Source organism: Botryllus schlosseri, chromosome 13, assembly GCF_051294905.1.
Source record: "Botryllus schlosseri isolate E-star chromosome 13, Bs_hap1, whole genome shotgun sequence".
Classification (NCBI taxonomy): domain Eukaryota; kingdom Metazoa; phylum Chordata; class Ascidiacea; order Stolidobranchia; family Styelidae; genus Botryllus; species Botryllus schlosseri.
Window position 1 is genome coordinate 19,272,067 of NC_137248.1, and position 14,256 is coordinate 19,286,322.

General features: G+C 40.4%; 1 protein-coding gene across 1 annotated transcript; it reads left to right on the forward strand.

The window, feature by feature from the left end:
* The first annotated feature begins 451 nt into the window (after positions 1-451).
* On the forward strand, positions 452-12,596 carry LOC145454285 (uncharacterized). Its single transcript, XM_080332281.1, has 9 exons — positions 452-979; positions 1,033-1,120; positions 1,707-1,842; positions 2,234-2,441; positions 10,608-10,624; positions 10,698-10,827; positions 10,898-10,985; positions 11,045-11,180; positions 11,484-12,596. Exons 1-9 carry the CDS (start codon positions 800-802, stop codon positions 11,749-11,751), a joined length of 1,251 nt encoding a protein of 416 aa, XP_080188407.1. The 5' UTR covers positions 452-799; the 3' UTR covers positions 11,752-12,596.
* The last annotated feature ends 1,660 nt before the right edge of the window (positions 12,597-14,256 follow it).

Here is a 14,256-nt window from a genome sequence, read left to right on the forward strand (position 1 = left end):
CAATGATTGGACTGACTTTGATTCTATGTCTTCAATCGTAGCGATACCGGGAATATAGATGTATGATATCGAATCGCTGAAGAGTGATTTCGGCATTCGTATGTCTTATAGCAATGGGTAATTCATTACATATATTCACTTCGTGATTTGGGAAATTGTCGCTTGCTGTTGGCCAAACCAATAACCCAAACTATCGTTTACGTACGGTCTAAGCCAGGCGTGCGTATACCCACGCCGTATTATGCACCGCATTCATGCTTCGACAATGTTGTTTAATTGTTCATTTTTCGAATCAATTCCACAATTTCTCATATGAAGCAACTCGTCTTTACGGGCTTTAGAACAAAATAAAGAGAATGGGCCACTCACCATTCTATAGTATGACAAACCCCGATACTTGAGATTGACTGTAACAATCGAAGGATGATTCGGTTACTAGTAAATTTTGGGACTTGTTGAATTCCGTATGTTGAATTCGAAAATTGGCGAATTTGGCATTAGAAAAATGGAAAAACTATTTCTATTATGAAGGCGATGCATAAATATTGTATCATTAAATTCGAAAATAAATGATTCACAGAATATCAGCGTGAATGGTGAGATAAGGCGGCTGGTGAATTCATTGGTAGCCGATGATTCACGCATCGACGATTTTATAAGATCATCCACAGCGAGCCACAGGCGGAACGTATTATATAGCTGTTCTGAAAGTGTGTAGTTGCTAGTTGCGTAGTTATCGAATTATCGACGTTACGAAAGCATTTGCCAGTAGGGTAATTTGCATTTATCGTTCAGGAAAATGTTATGCACAAATACTGTGCCGCTACAAACTAAGCTGAGTATTTACATATCAGGAGCGCACAGCGTAGGCAAGACATTACAAGAAGCCCTGCAACGCAATGAAGACTTTATCAAGTTCGGCTTTAAATGCCAACACGAAATAGCGAGGACGTGGGTCCAAGAGCAAGGCTACACGCAAGTGAGTAAATCACGAGTATGGAAGAACACCGTTAGGGATATTTATTGCAATAGGAGATGCTACAAAGTGAGCCTACGTTTCGGCGACTGCAGCGAGAGCTGGTGAACCTGCAAATTGCCAAGGAAACTACCGAGATTGCAGGTGATTACCTCATTATGTCCATATACCTTATCTTTGCCATAGATCGTCAAGCAGTCGGCGCTGATACTCAGAAGAAGTATCGCCTTAAACACTCTACCCTATTACAAGTAGAGGTTGTGGTTTCCGAGACGTGAAAAAGAGACTTCAACAACGAAGCAGACAATGAAACGTCGGAAGAGTAGCCTATACTCCAAACGTAGGTTTGGTGGAGGGGTGCATACTTTTAACAGTTTCTCTGGCGTGGTTACTTTCGGAATAGCAAGATGCATCTTCTCGACTAACGCAAAATGGATAATGGTATTAGAAATTTACGTAAAACATGGAAAGATATATTAAGTAATTACTGATGACTTTTTCGGTCCTTATGACGGTTTCACGCTTCAAAGTGACGCGAACTTATCCAACAAGTATTTCTACTTTTCATGATCAACGGAGTTTTGCCAAAGAAACTGTTCAACTATTTTGGAAGTATAGTCTTAAAACCTATATAACTACTTGAATATAGTTCACGTTGGCAAAACCATCATGAGTATTTGGTAAAGTAGTCCTTAGTTACTGCCTGCCTGATGTTATTGCCTGCAACCAGACAACGGAGGACTTGACCGCCGCTTTCTATGGGATCGTGGAATCATCGATCCTATAGCATACACCAAAGTATTTTGTGGCGGAGAGGAAGTACAGAAAATACTCGCCATACCAACAGTGAAGACAGGATTGTTAAGGTGATTGCGTGCGGGTTATAGTGCGTAGGTAGTTTTTCTAAGACTAACTTAGGGTCCTTCTACGGTTCCACGTCCATTATAATAATATCTATCTATAATGTCTACTGGTACGAGTGAATTCGGCATTTGCAATTCGGCGCTTGGCGGCCCATACTTATAATACTAACCTATTGATGCATACCAAGTGCCGTACAATTGACGCTCATAGTCAGTGAAACAACCAATTTCGAATTTATTTATTTAATATCCATGCATCGCTTACATAGTAATAGTATAGTTATAACATTTCTATGCCGAATTCACCAGGTGGCTAATTCGCTGGTAACCTTTTGTTCAGTAACCGTAATAATTTACTCACCCGCGATGCCTCTTCATTTACTGACTTCTTCAGACTTCAGAAGGGCGAAGACGTATTATTGTTGGTGCCAGAGCCTCGAGAGGAACTGCTCAGTTTCGACGGAGTCCGCATGGAAACCGACATGAACGACATCAACCGAATTCACGACGCGATGGTCTCACTCATGACCGAATTGCAAATTCCTCATTTGATTATCAAAGATTTCGAAATTAAAAGAAGAACGGAATTTGTGATCAAACAAGTAAAGTTGAAATGGCCCTGGCTGGTTACGAAATGAAAAGAAGTTTGCCGCAAGATTTTATGAAAATATTGGCCTTATCATAGCCTTAAAAGGGTACTTGATTGCATTTCTTGCATTTTCATGATTGACATAAACTCACAATAAAAAGTCGAGGGAAAACACGGTGACGTTATTCTTATCGAATTAGTTTCGACGAAGGTAGCAAGATATAAAAAGTAATCCCCGATGGAGCTCGGAAATAAATAAAATCTATAGCAAGGGTGGGCAAACTTTTGAGCTGGCGGGCCGCATTCAACATCTGGATCCATTCGCGGGCCGCACTATATAAACTTGGGATTATAAACCAAAACACAACATTGGTATTTGATTATATAGCGCGGACATGGAGATAATCTATATGCTTATTTGAAACCAACCAAATATTGCTTTGAGGAAATCGTACACGCCCCAGAAACAGTGGCGAGACTTCATAGGCTGGTCGACATCAAAAAACAATTTGTCAAAACTATAGGGATGAAAGTCGGTTGTCCCGATTCTTAGAAAAGGAACTGAAATTGAAATCCGGGAGCAGCTACACGTTCATAGATTTGCTAATCCCACTTTTGGGTCAGTTCCATGACATACAATGCTGACAGCATCAAAATCATATTACCTTCAAACACGCTTCTACTATGTGTAGATAAAATATAAACAGCCTACTTTTACGCCAGGGGGTGGCCAATATTTTGGCCATTCACGGCCGCATTTCGACTACCCATGTAGCCTACGGACGCATTCTTGGGCATATTCCTAACGAACCAGCTGGGCGCCAAATAACCATGTCTATTTCCGGTGAACCCCGGACTCCTCTATTAAATGATATAGGCTTACTATACGAACCGAAATCACGAGTGGGCACTGGAAATGGTAAGGAACTGTTCATATTCGCGATATGCGCGAATTTTGTTTTCAGATTCACTAATGAATTTCGTCAATACTATTTGTAGTTTACATATTACTATCAAACTTTAACCTTTCTCAGCCCATGTGATCAGATTCACCGGTAGAGTTAATGGAGGGGGTGTTTTCGAGAATTAAAGGCAAGTTATAAATGATGATGCATCTCCGGGTTGGCCAATTGATGTTAGTCACTCTGTTGCAAGCTGCATGTTATTTCTTGACCTCCTATCAGATTGTCGGTATAGAGAGGTGCACACGACTCCGATTTGGTATTTCTATATGAGGCGCATCATTTTCCTCTGCTTTTCGCATCTGTACTGTGGGGCTCTGATGGCAAAGAGCGTTAAAAAGGAAGTGAAGTGAAATTGAATCGCGCGTAGCGCGAAGAAAATTTCAAGACTAATTGAAATCTTTCAAGAAATCGGGAATCGACTCGTAAATTCAAATTGCATGTCACACACGTACTAATTGAATTTCACGTCCACGGCTGCACAAATTTCCTTCTACGGCCGCAGGTTGCCCACCCCTGTTTTACTCATACAGAAAACGAATCTACTTAATACACCCGCTAATCGTTTTCTCCAAGCACAACACTAAAATTAATAAACGTTGTTGAAGTGGCCAATCTGAAATCACACTCGTGATCCGAATGATATCAATCCCGTTTAGGATTTCTGTGATGTTTAGCAGTTCACATTCGAAATGCGTGGGTCTTGAGTTGAGGTTGGGCTGTCGCGCCAGAAATTATACATAAAAATAATATAGAAAGTATTTACCTTAGAATTAACATGATAAAATATACCAGGAAAATGTTTAATCAATATTTCTAATAATTTTCTTGAGATTCTCGCTGGCCGCACAAAACGGTGTTGCGCGCCGCATGAGGCCCGCGGGCCGTAGTTTGCCCACCCCTGATCTATAGCATGCGGGATATGCAGTGTTCTCGCCTGTACGAAGATAAATAGACAACAATTGAAGCCCCGCTTTGCAGAATCAATTATTAGATATATGACATTACCCGAACATTGAACAAGCAGACATGCTATAACTCACTTGGTAACTTGGGTGAATTCACTGGTAACCATACCAACACTGTTATGTATAATCGATATTATCGTCGGCTATGTAACAATTACACATGCAAATTATTGTTCATCCTGTCATATCTCGCTTCGGTAGGACGCATGCGATCTATTAATTGACTCCTAGATTTTCGACTATTATGTCGGATTAATCATACTTTATGAATTACCATCGATAAATTATTGGAATTCGCGTGTTAAAAGAGAAAGTGATCATCCTGACCGTAGCGAGAAAATGTTATGCAAATTTTAATCAAATCAGGATGAGGTCAAGTTGCCGCGTTGAAGTATAGCCGCGTACAAGTGTTTCTGATTCAATCTGACGTAACTGGTACGAACAGTCATGAGGAGGCTGCATGGCCACGTGGTACATCTTGACTGGGGACGGAAACAGTGACTTATATGACACAGAAATATTTTTATTCAGCATAATTGGATTTACCAAACTTATGGTAGAGGAATCAAAAATGATATTAACAACTCAGGTAAAGGTCGGCATGTCCGTTCTGGTCATAGTTGATTTATATTGGCGAATCGTGAATATAATTCGAGCACGTATCCCGGAATTCCTTCTTTCTGACTGACATATATATTAGATGTACTCAACTAATAGTGCCACACCATTAGTGGTAAGTTCCACAGCTGCAACATCAATGGGTATCAGTATCAGTTTAGTAATATTTTCATCACTTCAAAACACCACAAAACTGCGATACAGTGAAAAGATAGGAGGGTGTCGAAACGACTTGGAGTAGTCTTTGAATTCAGACACCCACCTTGGCCTAGGCGAAGTATAGAGAAGAGGCATGCACACTGAATGTAAAATAAAGCAGAGAATATGCGAGCAAAGCGACAAAATGAGGCGGCATGTGGCGAAAGGCGAGATCGATGTGTTAGGTCGTGGTCTGTTAATCCTGTAGGCTGACTACTATTAATTTAAAAGAAATTGCTTGTATTTCGACTTGAATGCGGACATGCTCGACTACTTCCGAATAGCCGGCTGATGCTGGTCCGGCATAGGCCTACTTTATGGAGCAATGCGTTTTCTTGTATTCCGTCCTGATCATATGGTAGTTGTTCTTCGTTGACGCGCGTGTGCCGTACTTGTGCGCTTTTGACTCCGAGGTGAAGTAGTCGTTGAAATTCGAGGGACAGTGGCGGCAATGGAACTGATACATTAACTTGGCAGATTCTAGTTTCTCCATATCTTCTATGTCTAGAACATCAAATCTTTTGAGTAGAGATTTATCAAGTGCAGATCCAGGCGCCCGTGGGGATTTCACAATGATACGAATGATCGGATATTGGGGTTTTGCAGTGATTCAGTCGTATTCTTGCTGGCGGCACCGCAGCGAAGAATTCCGTATTGTAACTTTGATTAGAATAGAGTGTTGACGAGTATCAACAGAACCTTAACTGGCAGAGAGTAACTAAGGCGGCGAACAGACCACATACCTTCGATAGTTGTGGTTTAAGTGACTGTATCGTATGCAGAGGTGGCCAAAGTAGTCAAGAAAGCTACTCAAGTAGAAGTTGAAGTAGCGACGAAAAAATCTCCTCAACTACGAGTAGAAGTACTTATTCCATAAGCCACCTAAAACTACTTGAAGTAGAAGTAGAATTGACCGACTTTAAATCTACTCAAGTAAGTAAGTAGTTTTGAAAACAGTCTTAATTCGTTTGCATGGACTGTCAAAAGCTGCAAATTGAGCTATGCGGAAGGTGCAGAGAGCTTGATTCGTATTGATGCAAGTTATAGTATTGATATGAAAATGCGATACTAACCCTTTGTTTACTAGCAGAGCCCGTTTTAGGGAATATCATGTCATGGCGTCCTACCACATATTATAAGGCCCCAAGTTTAGGCGAAGAGCAATACGGAGAAGTTGCGCGATAGTATACGTTAATAACAAATATTGTGGATCGTAACAGTTTCATTTAGTGTAGCTTTATTTTCCGAAAATACAGGCAATGCTGCACTTGCTTTTGCAACATGTATGTTCAGAAGACAAAAGAACTGAAAGTAATTAGAACTCATTGTATGATACTCGGAATTGAAAGTGAAATAAAAATACCACTTCGAATATGCCAAATGTCCACGAAGCTTCAAAGGTGATCTGCTAAAACAGGTGTAACATTCATAAAAGCCGGATTTTCCAGATTAGCAGGACACGTCATGGGCTGCTAGATTACGATATGAGAGGTAATTGCTAAATTGCGGAACGGTAGTTTCAAACTAGGGATGGTGTGAACCTCTGAAAGGTTCAGGTTCGTGTGAACGCGAACCTTTTCGAAAGGTTCTGTGTGAACGCGAACGTGAACCTCATGACGTCACGTGACGTCATATTGCTAATTCCAACCCTATATTTCAGTGACGTGATAGCCTATTTTAATGTACACGATATCTAGCGATGACTCGGGCACATAATGCCACCATGTTAAAGTACTTGTTGAATGTATCAAATGTATTAAGTAGGACAATCAAATGATATAATAATCCAATAAAATCAATATCTTTCGTCGCTTTGCCAATAATTTCGACGAGGACTTGGAAGTGAATGCATGCTTACTCCTTTGCGGTCTAGGCCAGATCGGACAATGTAGGCCTACTTGGCGTCTGAGTATTGCGATGTTGACATTGAGCAAAGTGTAAAACCCGGTTCTATAGTTGCTACCGATATTACCCCATTAACAAGTTAAACAGCAGTAGTCTGCAACCCAATACTCGCCTGCTAGATTTTTTACATCAGAGAGTCACTAAATATTCACAAACTGAAAGCTGGATATTTTGAGCAAACTTTTGTAACAAAGCAAGTAAAAGTTTTGAAATTTTCAGTGTGCATACTCGTTTAGTGTTGATTTTTCTATACTGCCAACGCCAATAATAGAGTTGCCCGCAGTTGAAATGCAATTGATGTCAACCAATGATGTTATAATGACGTGAAAATAGCAATATATGAAAAAGGTTCACAGTGCAGAACCTACCAAGGTTCGTTTGTGAACGTGAACCTTTAAATTTGTGAGGTTCACACACAGAACGCGAACGTGAACCTCAAGTTCACACCATCCCTATTTCAAACGTTATGATAAGCCATATTTATGTGATGAAATATTTGATATGGGCGGTGTGAGCGGAACCAAGCAAGCCGGCGCATAAAATATATTCACTGATACTTTCGCGAAAAGATATTTGTCACTGCATAACTTCTGTGCGCGAAGCGAAACGAAATCTCTGGGCTTTTCTTGACTTTTATGAATATTAAATGTTGGTACTCCGTGAAAACATCCCCGAAATTCCTCAGGCAATCTTTCGTATTGGGGATTAATCTACTTCTACAAACTGAAAATAGCGAAAAGTAAGTAAGTAGATCAGAAAATATTACGAAGTAGAAGTAGAGAAAATCAGATCTGCTTGACTAAGTACTAGAAGTAGAGGAAAACTACTTGAGTACTTCCAAAAAGTAGAAGCACTTCGTTACTGCCCACCTCTGATCGTATGTGACTCTTCCAAGACATGTCCGATCCGACAGAGGTTTACGAGTTTTATCTATAGTCTCCTCCTCGCCACGCGATCTTCGTAAGTGGCATCTTACAATATTCAAAAGGAGGAATATATATCACTGCGATATCTCTCAGCTACCCGACAGCTAGTTTACAGCGATGGAAAGTCTCAGTTCTCAGGAAATGGTCATAATTATATTTGATTTAGTGACATCCGTCCGAAGCTTCTGAATTCCCCGAATTATGTAAATAGATGTGTAATTACCAAATGTAGTGTCCATTTTCCGACCAAATCTTACTGCTGTCGTAGGTTAGAAACGTTGGAATAAACAGCCATTACTAAGTAATTAAACGTTTGACACAGGTCGTCCGAACTCACGGCCTTATACCGGTAGTCAAACTAAACAGTCATTGAAATGCGTTGTGTATACCGTGCATACACCACCGCGAATATATATTTCCCATGATAAATCATACCGAAGATTATAATGGATCTTGATTCGTGACAAACTTGCTACTTGGAAACTGTGAACATCTGTTTCTCGGAGAGCCATTAGTTGCAATCAGAGGAGCCATACGTTGCTCACGAGTCATACACGAAAAAAGTGTATATTTCTACCCACGTACCGACCCACGAACCTCTCAGACTTATACCGCGGTGTGAATCGAGTGCAACATTTTAATTCAAATTATGCATACACGTAGCAACGCAAGAAGGTATATGCGCGTATGTCGTATATGTATAGGAAGTATAATTTATGACCGCGATATATTTCCGAGTCAGGTTCTGTTTTCACCACCTTTTTCGGCCTTTTTGGTGTAAATATGCATTGTTTTCGCTACGAGTGTAAGATCACACTCAGTGGTCTCGAACTGGGGGGCGTGGAAGCATCTGAGCGGAGCCGCGAAGCCGCCTGAGAGAAATAATGTTTCTTAAACTATTATTGAGTTTAAGTTGTGATGAAACCTCCACGTTTCAGCAATGGTAACAATCCTAATTATGTTTTGATCGATGTCATATTGTGTCGCACCATCCACACACTGATTTTAGATTTTGACTGATACCGAACCATGAACTAATCGGAAGATGTCCCTGAATGAAGTGTAACTGGTGGATGCGTGTAGCTGTGCCGTTAGTTTTGAATTTGGCTTATGGTCAGGTATGTTTGAGCTAATCTCATGGGGGTAATATAAGGGATTAGGCACCAAAATTGCTAAAATATTGATGTGATAGGTGCTGCCATTGCATATGATTATGTTCTACAAAATATTCAACTGAAACATTTTTCGTTATCCGCGTGATTTGCCTCCTGCTCATAATTACTGTTCTGTGTGGCCTACAGACCGAATTCCATATTTTGGAAGTGTCTCAACAGCCATAGCACCTTTCATGCGTTGGTGGTTTATCTTGGCTCCTTCTCGTCATCTCACCGCTTAAGCGGTGTCTTACAAAATCCTAGAAGTGGGTCGTGCTAAATTTCGGCAGTTGCGGAATCAGAAATAAGTAATATCGGCGTTGTGTACATGACCATGACCGTTGTAGTCGACAAACACCATGAATATACCACAAACAACAACAACCTTCCATGCCACAAAACAATGCGTTAGGATTGCAAACATTCTGATTGCTCTTTTTAAATATTTCTTGACATGAAAATAGGGGGAGGGGCGAGGATTTTTTTTACTATCATCAAGGGGGATTTGTCGAAAAAAGAAGGAGAGCCTCTGCAGAGCGAGATGAAATGACATTAGTCAACTGTTATTTTTGGAAAGTCACTATGTAAATTGTAGATTCGATCGATATAACTATAAGACAAATTGGGCAATGAGCCATGAATAATGCTGTGTTAGCTTGGAGGCAGACTATCACTATAGAAATTAAACATGGAACGGCAGCGACCGATTTTGCAGCTTCGTTCCGCTTCGCTGAGGCTGGAGTGGAGAATTGTTTTGCGTAAGCGACTGTGGGATTTCTGGCAATCCAAAAGCTATCTTCCCGAGCGCAGAAATTACTGAATCTGGTCTTGATCGAAAGCTACTGTTGCACCGATTCCGAAAATACAAATTAAAATATTGATTAGGCACTGATCCACCTGGAATCTGTCCTCCAAGTCTGAAATATCGGCATTGTTCCGAACAATCGGGTAACCGCAACACAGTGGCCATAACAATGACCCGTTGCGACTCTCCGATTGTTCGAACAATGCCGTTATTTCAGACTTGGAGGACGGATTCTAGGTGGATCAGTGCCTGATCATTATTTTAATTAATATTTTCGGAATCGGTGCAACAGTAGCTTTCGATCAAGACCAGATTCAATAATTTTGCGCTCGGGAAGATAGCTTTTGGATTGCCAGAAATCCTACAGTCGCTTACGTAAAACGATTCTCTACTCAAGCCTCGGCGAAGCGGAACGAAGCTGCAAAATCGGTCGTTGCCGTTCCATGTTTAATTTCTATACTATGACGCTATAAAATTCGCTGTCTCCGCGGTTGGTTGCGTAAGTGGATAAAACAACATAAGCACCTATGGGGAATACCGATTGTCGATACCTCGTTACAATAACGCGTTACAGGCTTTCAGTTGCGTCGCCAGGCTAAACGCCCCTCTGTTCAAATAGCTATGCGACGAGATTTATTTGTAGATCACTGACCTAGCCAGGTTAATTCACCCCGTCGTGCGAATATATCAGTCGGTCATGGCTCAAAAGAGGAAGCTTAGCATATACATAAAGCGGTGCTCACAGTGTTGGAAAAACCACTCTACAGCAGGCTTTGTTGAGTGACCGGGAATTTTCCAGTTATAAGTTCAGAGGCCAAGAGGAGATTGCAAGAATATGGATCAAAGCCAAAGGATATACACAGGTATACTACTTTACTGCTCAGCTCAATATCTAACTTTACACAGTCGAATTTCGCTTGGTCTCAATTCAAGGCCATGTTAATGGACCCGGTGATGCTATTACAACTTCAATATGAATTATTGACTGAGCAGCTACGCAGTGAAGCCGCAGAGGTGGCAGGTGATTGTTGTCGCCAACTTGATATCCGCTTTTAAATTATGTGACCTGTTCATTCATAGAGTGTGCGGGCGATGTTTCCGGGTTTTTGTGGGACAGATGCATCATAGACGGTTTTATCTACACGAGAGTTTTCTGCGAGAAAGGAGCGTATGATCGCATGATCACAGTTCCCGAAGTACAGGGCGAACTTTCGAGGTATTGCTATCTAGTGCTACAGTAATTTTCGCTTGGTCGCTTAAGCCATGTTCAGTCTGTAATCCAACAGCTCTATTGCATTATGCCCGTGAGTGGAATTTCAATTGGATAAATCATTCCAAGTGATAACGTATTTTGGTTGAATCAATGTTTGTGGCTAAATTTCTTGTCGGCAGACAAGTCAGACTTGCCATTTGTGCAGGCGACAACGCTACCACTGATTTAGTAATTTCGCTTTGTCTGAGTTTAATAATATTGTAATTTGTCAGTAAATAAGTTATCATCCTTTCTATTATTGAACAGGTTACAGGCCAACCAAGACGCTATCGTCATTATCCCAAAGCCAAGAAAAGAATTCGTGATTTCTGATGGATTACGACGAGAAAGTGACATTGTGGAGCTACACGAAATTCACAATTCAATGATACAGACTTTAGTTGAACTCAACATACCGCACACTGTGATCGAAGTAGCGGATCTTGCCGAAAGGGTGAACATTGTATTAGAAATCGTGAAGAAAAAATGGCCGTTTTTGTATGGATTGACCAGCGATCAAAACAGTAAACCCTAGAGACGTGACCCCAGTGTATTTTTACCACACGCATTATTTTATTATAATTTTGTCAATGGCTGAGATCGAATTTAATTCTTCGTAATAACTTTCATATTTCGATCCTATAATGTAAGGCCTACGATCTTCATATTATTATTACTATCAGAGTAAACTGTTTCCGCCGGATTAATATACTTGATCTCGCAGAAGTTCAGATAATTTCAGGGTGCGTGGAATGTTTCACGTTCGCGCTATTGTCAAACGGATTCATCATGCAATCATATATCAACAAATATGATAAAACATGGTTCACAAAAGATTCATAGATCCGACGTGTCTTAGAAATTATTCATCTACTTGAATTAGTAAGCCTCTAAAACTCTACTAATACACTGTTTCCATCTGTGAAACACCCGCTACTATTTTTACCATCTTTATTTTCTGATGTTTTCCTTCTTGTCATATTTCGAAATAATAGTTTTGCTATGATTGATTTAATGCACGCTCAAGCCCGATCGGGCCTACACACAGGATAATTTATCACCTAAACGAAAACACAACTTGTCATAGGGCATTGGGGTGTGGAATATCCCCTCGTCGTGAGGACGGAGTTGTTTTCATGTCCAATAATACGTAACAATTAGTCGAAGAGATTCATTTGTTACAGTTCATCGAAACGAAATGTAATCTTTACTTCAGAAACTGGCATTTCATTCCTTATTCAGTCACCGTGAATCACGGTGTTAATGGCGCATAATTAGAGAACGATTTTTCTAATTATCCAGACTTTTCCATTATCACCAAAGTGTTCAGATTGTGGGAATATGGAAACGTGAACAATAAATGATATTTTTCTGTAGTAATTAGTGGGATCAGTCACGAAGATGAGTATGACAGTCTATAACATGAGATGCTGTTGGAAGAAAATCTTTTGTCACATGCAGTATATCTTTCTTACATCCGCCGCTCGCTTTCAGGAATGTTCAAGTGCTTATTCATACTCAAATATCGGATTTGTATCATCGCTCGACTTATAGGTCCTTACTAATTGCTGAGAAATTAAATATTTGTTTCGATTTAATATCAGGGATTTTTGAATCCGCCATCAGTTGAGATTGCTAATGCATTACCATTGAGAACAAAACAAATCAAATTGCGACATCGTTTCACCCTGATCATAGCTATTGCGAGAGTTGCATCTCAAACAATCACCATGAATATGCTACTGACACTAGGTTTACCATACGTCCTCTTTTAAGCGGATTAGTTCTCTTTTTTGACTTTTTTGAAAGTGTCCTCGAAGGACGCCCAAATGTCCTCTTTTTTGAGATTTCGAAAATCTGAAAATTTTGAAAAAGTGTCCTCTTTTCAGATTTCCAAAATTTGGTAACCCTATGACTTAAACTTGGTTGAGGCTCTTTATTATGAGCAATGTAAATGCTTACGAAGCCTTGATCGGTTATATTGAAACCCTGTCCTTAGGATTCGTGTCTGCGTCAGTGGCTCTCAAAATTTTTCGGTTGTGACACTACAAAAATTATAATATACGGTCGCGGTTCACTTACAAAAGAGTAAACGTTGTTTTACAAACTCTTCTCTTACTACACGCCTCAAATCATTACAATTATTACTCTATATGCAACCCTGCTCGCAACCCATTCGTGCTGCAGCGGACGCAATACAAACCCGTACTCAACTATCCTATCGTGTGGCGAGGTGGCGTAGTGCCACAGCTACAATACCAATGGGTTGTGGGTTCGAGTCCGGCCGAGGTCGACTCCAGAATTCCTGCCTAAGTGTTGGAGGTTCATCTAGGCTCCTCCTCGCCATCTAATCCGTGTAAGCAGAGTCTTATAAAAAGTCCAGAATTGGACCGTGCTAGACGTTGGCAGCTTTGGAATAACAATAACGAAAATTGGCGTGGTGTAAATGACCATTGACCATAGTAGTCGACAAACACCATGTATACCACAAACAAACTATCATATCTCACTTAAACTAAGGGGTACAGTGGATAATCTGTACATAAATCAACGTTACAATTCATGTAAATCTCATTTGAAGTGGAATCCGGATGCCATTGCGTTGGAGGAAATATCTCTAAACATAAAAAATTTAGAGATCACGTTTGACTATGACTTGTTTGAGGGGTTGGATATTCATGTCTGAATTCACTTACGTGTTTCAGGTTTCATATGTCAGATTGTTATGATATATTTCTACAGGCAGTGTTCCTGGGTGTGTCGATGGATGGATGGTCATTGATCATATGTCGTTTGTTGGTAATACTAGCGCCTGACATGATAGCGTCGGTTACTGACTGTTTTTTCTCATATTTCGTCATGCGAAACACTAGACACAATACATTTTGATATATAATTATAGTTTCACTTCAATTGTTTTTCACAGCTTCGAAGGCCAATTACCCCAACATTCGACGTGTGACGGTTGTTTTTATTCGTTCACAAAATACGGCGCTTGGACGTCTTCAAAACAAACTATTCCTAGACTTTGCGTGTTCTT

What these genes read in the sequence shown, in the direction of transcription:
- LOC145454285 (XM_080332281.1), top strand. Translation starts at nt 800, where the DNA reads ATGTTATGCACAAATACTGTGCCGCTACAAACTAAGCTGAGTATTTAC. An exon ending in AAGAGCAAGGCTACACGCAA is followed by an intron (nt 980 to 1,032) that starts GTGAGTAAATCA and finishes TTATTGCAATAG; the next exon opens with GAGATGCTACAAAGTGAGCC. An exon ending in GTACAGGGCGAACTTTCGAG is followed by an intron (nt 11,181 to 11,483) that starts GTATTGCTATCT and finishes ATTATTGAACAG; the next exon opens with GTTACAGGCCAACCAAGACG.